The sequence below is a fragment of the Otolemur garnettii genome, unplaced genomic scaffold, assembly GCF_000181295.1.
Source record: "Otolemur garnettii isolate 467f Iridium unplaced genomic scaffold, OtoGar3 scaffold00025, whole genome shotgun sequence".
Taxonomy (NCBI): Eukaryota; Metazoa; Chordata; class Mammalia; order Primates; family Galagidae; genus Otolemur; species Otolemur garnettii.
The window spans coordinates 18,502,815-18,511,409 of NW_003852420.1; the positions used below are offsets into that span (position 1 = coordinate 18,502,815).

Below are 8,595 nucleotides of genomic sequence, written 5' to 3' on the forward strand. Positions count from 1 at the left end.
GCCGGTTGAGCTATAGGCGCCGAGCCAAGGGTATTTTCTAAAAATAACCCTATTTTCCTGTTTTAAGTTAAGTAAATATTTGTTAAAAAATGTTTCTGATATTGTTGTAGCATGTATTTCCTATCTTTTAGCCAGAAAAGACTGACCTTTATAAAGCTCCTTCTTGATATATTGAGATATTACCTTTGGGGAATTTTATTTAAGAGGCTGGGGATTTAGGGTTATTTGCCTCTGTATGTAAGTCACGCCATGTGTTTTACACTGGATAGAGAATGTTTTATAGGGCAATTCAGAATGTAGAATTTTATCCTACATTTTCCCTGTCCCACAAACCTTCTCACCTATGTCTACACCTATGATTATTTACTAGACTCCATTTCCAAAAAGCACCACTCCTTAATGTTGTGTTCCATATAGGGCAGAAATAAAAGCAGACAAAGAAAATCAAGTAATTTCACACAGATACTTAGTTAAGTTATATACACTATGGGAAAAATGTTATAGACATGAAAAACTGTCAACTTTGGGCTGGGTGCAGTGGCTCATGCCTGTAATCCTAGCACTTTATGAAGTCAAGGGCAGAGGATCGTTTGAGGCCAGAAGACCGAGGACAGCCTGAGCAACATACCAAGACACCATCTCTACAAAAAAATAGTAATTAAAAGAAATAGCCATGAAAAGAAAAAGTAAAAATATCAAGTCTGAAAGAAAAATTCACTGTTGGACAGGGTACAGTGATAGGCTATTTTATATATTGCTAATGGCAATATACCAGTATATCTGCATATCCTTACTGGAAAGAAATCTGACAAAATGTATACTATTTTTTGGTTTGTTTATTTCACATACAATCATTCTCAAATGGCAAGATGTATTAAAGACCTTATAGTGTGGCGCTTGTGGCTCAAAGGAGTAAGGTGCCAGCCAATATGCTGGAGGTGCTGAGTTCAAACCCAACCCCGGCCAAAAACCAAAAAAAAAAAAAAAAGAAAACCTTATAAAGGGTTATGATTTTGAACACATTAATTCCACTTTTGGAAATCCATTCCAAAGATTTAGTCAAAGATTATATAAGAATGTTGAATAGCAACATTATCGTCATTATTATTATTTTTTGAGACAGTTTCTTGCTCTGTATCCCAGGCTGGGGTACAGTGGTCTGATCATAGCTCACTGTAACTTCAAACTCCTAGGTTCAAGGGAGGAGTTACCTCCTATTATCTCAGCCTTCCAAGTAGCTGGGACTAGAGGCATAGAACCACCACACTTGGTTCATTTTAAAAACTTTTTTGTTAAAAAAAAAAAAAAAAAAGGGCCTTATTATGTTGCCTGGCCTGGTTCTCCAATTTCTGACTTCAAGGGAGCCTCCTGCCTTAGCCTCTCAAAGTGCTGGGAATATAGGCATGAATCACTGTGCCCTCCCACTGGCAACATTATTAGTGATGCAAAATCATAAATAATCAACAAGGCTCGGCGCCTGTGGCTTAAGTGGCTAAGGTGCCAGCCACATACACCTAAGGTGGCAGGTTCAAATCCAGCCTGGGCCCACCAAACAACAATGATGGCTGCAACCAAAAAATAGCCGGGCATTGTGGCGGGTGCCTGTGGTCCCAGCTACTTGGGAGGCAGAGGCAGGAGACTTGCTTGAGCCCAGGAGTTGGAGGTTGCTGTGAGCTGTGATGCCACAGCACTCTACCCAGGGGGACAGCTTGAGGCTCTGTCTAAAAAAAAAAAAAAGAAAGAATCAACAAGAATAAAGGTAAATGATAGTATGTCTACAAGATGAAATATTATGCAGACATACTTACTCTTTTTTTTAATTAAATGTTAGCTATGTACATTAATGCAATCATGGGGTACAGTGTGATGTCTTCATATACAATTTGAAATATTTTCATCAAACTGGTTAACATAGCCTTTATGTCATTTTCTTATTGTGTTAAGACCTTTATATTCTACTTTTAGAAAGATTCACTTGTACCCTTGAAAGATAGAAAGTGATCCCCCCAATCACCCTCTCTCCACTCAGCCCCCCTTCCTTCATCTTTCCTCCCTCCCCATATTCTTAGGCTATAATTAGGTTATAGCTTTCATAAGAAAGCTGTAAGTTAATTTCATAATAGGGCTGTGTACACTGGATATTTTTTCTTCCATTCTTATGATACTTTGCTAAGAAGAACATTTTCCAGCTCCATCCATGTGAACATGAAGGAGGTAGTCTCCATCTTTCTTTATGGCTGCATAGTATTCCATGGTGTACATATACCACAGTTTATTGATCCATTCATGGATTGATGAGCACTTGGGCTTCTTCCATGACCTGGCAATTATGAATTGGGCTGCAATAAACATTCTGATACGAATATTTTTGTTGTAATGTGGTTTTTGGTCTTCTGGATATATAATAAAGGAATTGCAGGATCAAATGGCAGGTCTATTTTTAGTTCTCTAAGTGTTCTCCAGATGTCTTTACAAAAGGAACGTGTTAGTTTGCATTCCCACCAGCAGTGTATAAGTGTTCCCTTTTCTCCACATCCACGCCAGCATCTCTGGTTTTGGGATTTTGTGATATGAGCTAATCTTACCGGATTTAGGTGATAACTCAAAGTAGTTTTGATTTGCATTTCTCTGATGATTAAGGATGGTGAGCATTTTTCATATATCTATAGGCCATGCTTCTTTAGAGAAATTTCTCTTCAAGTCCCTTGCCCACCGAGATGGGATCCATCTTCTTGCTAATATGTTTGAGTTCTCTAAGGATTCTGGTTATTAAACCTTTGTCAGAGACATAACCTACAAATATCTTCTCCCATTCTGAGGGCTGTCTGCTTGCTTTACTTACTGTGTTCTTGGCTGTGCAGAAGCTCTTTAGTTTGATCAGGTCCCAATAGTGTATTTTTGATATTGCTTTGATTGCTGGGGGGGCGGGGTGGTCCTCCTCATAAAATTTTCACCCAGGACGATTTCTTCAAGTATTTTCCCCTACACTTTCTTCTAGTATTTTTATGGTTTCATGTCATAAGTTTAAATCTTTAATCTAGTGACAGTCTATCTTAGTTAATGGTGAAAGGTTTGGGTCCAACATACTGACTTTAAAATAGAAAAATGCTACCAATAGTGCTAATGTTAAGTCAAGTGCCAAAATCTTGTTTAACATAATCAGGTCTATGTTATTTATTTATTTATTTTTTGAGACAGAGCCTCAAACTGTTGCCCTGGGTAGAGTAGTGTGGCATTACAGCTCATAGCAACCTCCAACTCCTGGGCTCAAGTGCATCTCATGCCTCAGCTTCCCAAGTAGCTGGGATCCCAGGCACCTGCCACAACGCCTGGCTATTTTTTTTTTGTTTGCAGCCATCATTGTTGTTTGGCGGGCCTGGGCTGGATTTGAACCTGCCAGCTCAGGTGTATGTGGCTAGTGCCTTAGCCGCTTGAGCCACAGGTGCCAAGCCATCAGATCTATGTTAAAGCAAAAGGTAATAGTTTATCTTTGGGTAATGGGATCATGATTTTAATCCCCATTTTATTTAAAAAACTGTTCATATTTTCTATAATGAATATAAATCATTCTTATTAATGTGCTATGTCTTTGAGAAGGAGGTAGAGTTAGGGTGGTAATCTATTTCAGATTAAAGGCTAAGGCTGCCAGAAATCTGACAATAGGTAAACAGTGATTAGTTGTACTATTTCCACAAAATGAATCAAGAGAAATACAGACTCCATGTGATGAAACCTAGTGGTTTATGAGGAATTTTCCAAAATGTTTAACAAAGAACAAACCCTGGTATGTGCAATTAAAAACAAGAGAAACTAGTACTTACTGTTTCTAGTGTGTTAGCGGTATGCTATATACATTTTATTGCATCTTCATGGTATCAGAACATACTTACCACAGCCTCAACTGCAGGTGAACTGTCCCCTACCACCAGTAAAGTTGAACACCTAGTACAGGCAAAATTAGAGGAGTCACTTAGCAAACAGGCACATAAACTTACTAAACACTGAATAAGTCTATGAAAGGCAAAGCTATTTAGCAAGTCAGTGGTGAAATTAAGGAACTTACTTTAATGTTTTTAATTTGTTATCATTTTGGCCCAGAATGGGTCTTTCAATCTCCAGGTCTCTGCGTCTACAAGAACAAAGGAGAAGCAATGCTCTTTTCAGGTAAAATCACAGAAACTCAGGTTATTTCCTGGTCAAAAACATCAACATCTATTGAGAAATATGAAAACTATCTTTTCTTCATAATGCCTTCCATTTCAGTGGCATCCTGAGTGTTACAGAGCAGGAATGAGGCTCCTGGCTCAACCCTGAGGGGGGATGCTAAAAGGAGCCAATTTCAAAACTCAACAGTATAGCCAGGCATTGTGGCGGGCGCCTGTAGTCTCAGCTACTGGGGAGGCTGAGGCAAGAGAATCACCTAAGCCCAGGAGTTGGAGGTTGCTGTGAGCTGTGTGACACCAGGGCACTCTACCAAGGGCAATAAAGTGAGACTCTGTCTCTTAAAAAAAAAAATTGTAATAAAAAACTCAACAGTAACACTGCTGAAATCCTCGAGTCCTAAGTGTTTAATGATCTAATTAATTTACAGGAATAAATTCCCAAAGATAAGGGAATGACTTATACTTTTGGGGGGGGACAGGGAGAGTTTTCTTTATAATGAACAGAGTTTAGCACAGAGCTTAATCTTTCTGATTTCAACTAAAAATAGGAATGTGTTATACAAATAGCTAAAGAAACAAGGTTCAAAATCTAGCTTTGCTCCCTTGTAACTTTGGGTAAGTTATAGCTGGTCCATTTCCTTAATCTTTGTCTGTGTTCCCATGAAGTTAGAAGGAGCTAACAATTTCACCTTGGAGAAGCTGATCCCAAGATTAGATTCAGCACTCTTTTTCTCTTTCTCAGTGACTGGGGGAATGTAATAGTAAGTTTTGGAACATACAAATAAAAGAGAATTTACGAGTGTTCGTGTGTTACTTCCACCTGATGACAAGCTATCAGCCAAGACAAACTAAATTGAGGACCATGACTTCTCTCCTTTGTCTTCCCTACGTGCATTTTCCTGTGCTATCTCAATTTACTTGTGTTTTTTTATGTGTACATAACTTAGGTACCTTCTGTCTGAAAACATCTTAGAACTACAACTCATATTTGAACATACCCGAAACTGCTTTCAGTTCACTCATTTTTTCTTTCCTTTTTTTTTTTTTGAGACAGAGTCTTACTTTGTTGCCCTTAGTAGAGTACCGTGGTGTCATAGCTCAGTAACCTCAAACTCTTGGGCTCAAGTGATCCTCTGGCCTCCGCTTCCCAAACAGCTGGGACTACAGATGCCCACCACAACACCCAGCTATTTTTAGAGACCGGGTCTTGCTCTTGCTTCGGCTGGTTTCAAACCTGTGAGCTCAGGCAATCCACTGCCTCAGCCTCCCAACTGCTGGGATTACAGGCATGAATTGCACTCACCCAACTCATTCTTTCTGAAACCTGTTTTCATACATCTTAAAGTCCAAATTCTTTACTATGGTGAAATAGCACAAAAGTAGTTCCAGCACACAACAATGGAAGAAGTCATTTATTACCCTTTCCCCTCTCTCCTACATGTCAATTATCTTTTTAGACCTTTCTGCTTTTAAGTGAAGAAATAGGAAACAACTGTACCCATTATAGGAACTTAGGAAGTGCTGCAGGTTTTCTTGGTTGATATCTTGGGCAATATGCAGTCTGTAGGTTTGAATCAGGTCCAGGTTGGCCTGCAACTCTTCCTAGACAATTAAAAGAAGACATGGGTAAATTTCTGAACTGCAGAACAAGTCCATTTTGTTTGGTTTGCATTTTTTTTTTTTTTGAGACAGAGTTTCAATATGTCGCCCTCAGTAGAGTGCCTCGGTGTCCCAGCTCACAACATTAACATGTAGAATTGGACATGTTAAAATTTAACTCTTGGGCTTAAGCGATTCTCTTGCCTCAGGCTTCCAAGTAGCTGAGACTATAGGTATCTGCCACTATGCCCAGCTATTTTTTTTTTTTTTAAATTGCAGTTATCATTGTTTTGCTGGCCCAGGCTGGGTTTGAACCCACCACCCTCGGTGCATGTGGCCAGCACCATAACCACTGTGCTACAGGTGCTGAGCCTGTGTTGTTTTTTTTTTTTTTAAAGACAGAGTCTCAGCTGTTTCCGTGGGCAGAGTGCTGTGGTGTCATAGCTCACAGCAACTTCCAACTCTTAGGCTCAAGTGATCCTCTTGACTCAGTTTTTCTATTTTTAGTGAAGACAGGGTCTTGGTTTTTTTGCTCAGGCTGGTCTTAAACTCATGAGTTCAAGCAATCCACCTGCCTCGGCCTCCCAGAGCTAGGATTACAGGAGTGAGCCACTGCACCCTCGCCTGGTTTGTATTCTTTTTTTTAAATTTTTTTTTTTTTTTTTTGAGATAAGTTCTCATTGTCACCCAGGCTGGAGTACAGTGGCATGATCATAGCTCAATAAAGCCTCAAACTCCTGGGCTCAAGTGATCCTCCTGCCTCAGCCTCTCCAATAGCTGGGGCTACAGATGGTTTGCATTTTCAATGTCAAAAGCCAAACTTTATTGCTCATGATGGGAACTAGGGCAGAGCCTGGGGCAGGCATCCTTAAACTGCGGCCTGTGGGCCACATGTGGCCTGCCTAGGACATTTATCCGGCTTGCCAGGTGTTTTTGCTGCTGCTGCCTGTCCTGCTTAACAGCTGACTCATCCTGGGGCCCACAGTCTGGCCCTCCAATGGTCTGAGGGACAGTGAACTGGCCCCGTGTTTAAAAAGTTTGAGGACCCCTGGCCTGGGGCTAGCATGTACCTGCAGGCTGAACGGCTGACATTTCTTTTACTTGTACCAGACTGGTTCAGTGGCATACTCTGTATCAGATGAGGGTACCAAAGAACATATTGTGGATTCAAGTACTAGCTGCGGAACTTAGGTCACGCAAACATTCTGAAACCTAGTTTCCTTATTTGGTGGGGTTTTGATTTTATTATATTTTTTTACTTTTTAGAGTGTGTGTGGGGGGTCTCACTATGTTGCCTAAGCTGGACTCAAACCCAGAGAGTCTCTGGGTCAGAGAATTCTGAAGGATCGTAGTAACTTAGGGTCTTATAACTTGAAGGCTCTATCTTATCAATGGTCAGCAGATGTGAGGTGAAGTTTTGTAGGATATGCAAACCAAGCAGGTTCTACACGGCTTGTTTGGGCTATTTTTTTTTTTTTTTTTTTGAGGCAGTCTCAGTTTGTTGCCCTTGGTAGAGTGCCGTGGTGTCATAGCTCACAGCAACCTCCAGCTCCTGGGCTTAGGCAATTCTCTTGCCTCAGCCTCCTGAGTAGCTGGGACTACAGGTGCCTGCCACCCGGCTATTTTTTTTATTTGTTGCAATTTGGCCAGGGCCAGGTTTGAACCTGCCACCTCGGTATATGGGGCTAGCGCCCTATCCACTGAGCCACAGGAAACTCCCTGTTTGGGCTATTTTTAAAAGAATTGGACATGTAAAAGCTTAATTTTGGTGCTGGAAGGTTTCTGAGCTAATAGATACAGTGAAGAAATAAACAACCTAGGAGCCAATCCACAGAAGCCATCTTTGGCTCTTTTATACCAGTTACCAAACCAGTACAGACTAAAGCTGTGGGAGAGAATTCTTCAGTAAGATGAAAATGAATAATAACTGCCCATCCTTGAACCTACTGAACAAGGAGATTTGTACTGACAGGGAAGAGAGTATGAAATATTGATAATACATGGAACAGCAAGTAACTAATAAAAACAAAACAAAAATAGGGCAGTGTCTGTGGCTCAAGGAGTAGGGCACTGGCCCCATATACCGGAAGTGGCAGGTTCAAGCCAGGTCCCAGTCAAAACTGCAAAAAAATAAAATAAACTTTAAAAAACAAACAAACAAACGAACAAAAAAATAAAAACAGGACAAATATTAACTCAAGGAAACACAAAATGTTGTACAGAAATGTGGCCATGTCCCAGCTCTAAATAACATTTAGATAGACAAGATGCTATAAATGCTTGAATTTGATCTAACATAAATTATCTTATGTTATATTGGGAAGAGAAGGGTTGGAAAAAGACAAATGTATATCATAAAGACAAGGTAGGGGTGGGAGTGTGTGTGTATATATGAGAGAGAGGGAGAAAGATCATGTGCCATAATGGAAAGTCAAGAGATAATGTCTACGGATGAAAAACCCCAAAGTGGAAATACAAGCATTAGAGAGATGGAGGCAAAGAGAACATAGTCTAAGAATGTTCTTTTTTTCCCACTATAATCCACCAAGAGAAAAATAATTTATTTTAATTTATTTTATGACATACTTATTTAGATGATTACTTAATGGTAATTAACATTTCTACATTTTTTTTAAAGGAAGCTAATTTAAGTTACAATATATATCAGGCTTATAGAAAAAAGTTGAAACAAAGCCTTCTCTTTAGACTTCATAAAGTCATCCAGATAAGAAAAGGAATATCTGGCTCGGCGCCTATAGCTCAACTGGCTAAGGCGCCAGCCATGTACACCTAAGGTGGCGGGTTCAAATCCCCAGCCCGGACCCACCAAACA

General features: G+C 40.0%; 1 protein-coding gene across 3 annotated transcripts in view; it reads right to left on the reverse strand.

Moving 5' to 3' along the window:
* The window catches only part of NDRG3 (NDRG family member 3), a 90,776-nt gene that overhangs the window by 11,603 nt on the left and 70,578 nt on the right, over positions 1 to 8,595 (reverse strand). For all 3 annotated transcript variants that reach the window (XM_012804147.2, XM_023512140.1, XM_012804148.2), the window contains exons 10-12: positions 5,662 to 5,765; positions 4,064 to 4,129; positions 3,891 to 3,942 (exon numbers count right to left, since the gene is read on the reverse strand). In XM_012804147.2, coding sequence (XP_012659601.2) covers positions 3,891 to 3,942; positions 4,064 to 4,129; positions 5,662 to 5,765 — 222 coding nt within the window. The remainder of the gene's footprint in view (positions 1 to 3,890; positions 3,943 to 4,063; positions 4,130 to 5,661; positions 5,766 to 8,595) is intronic.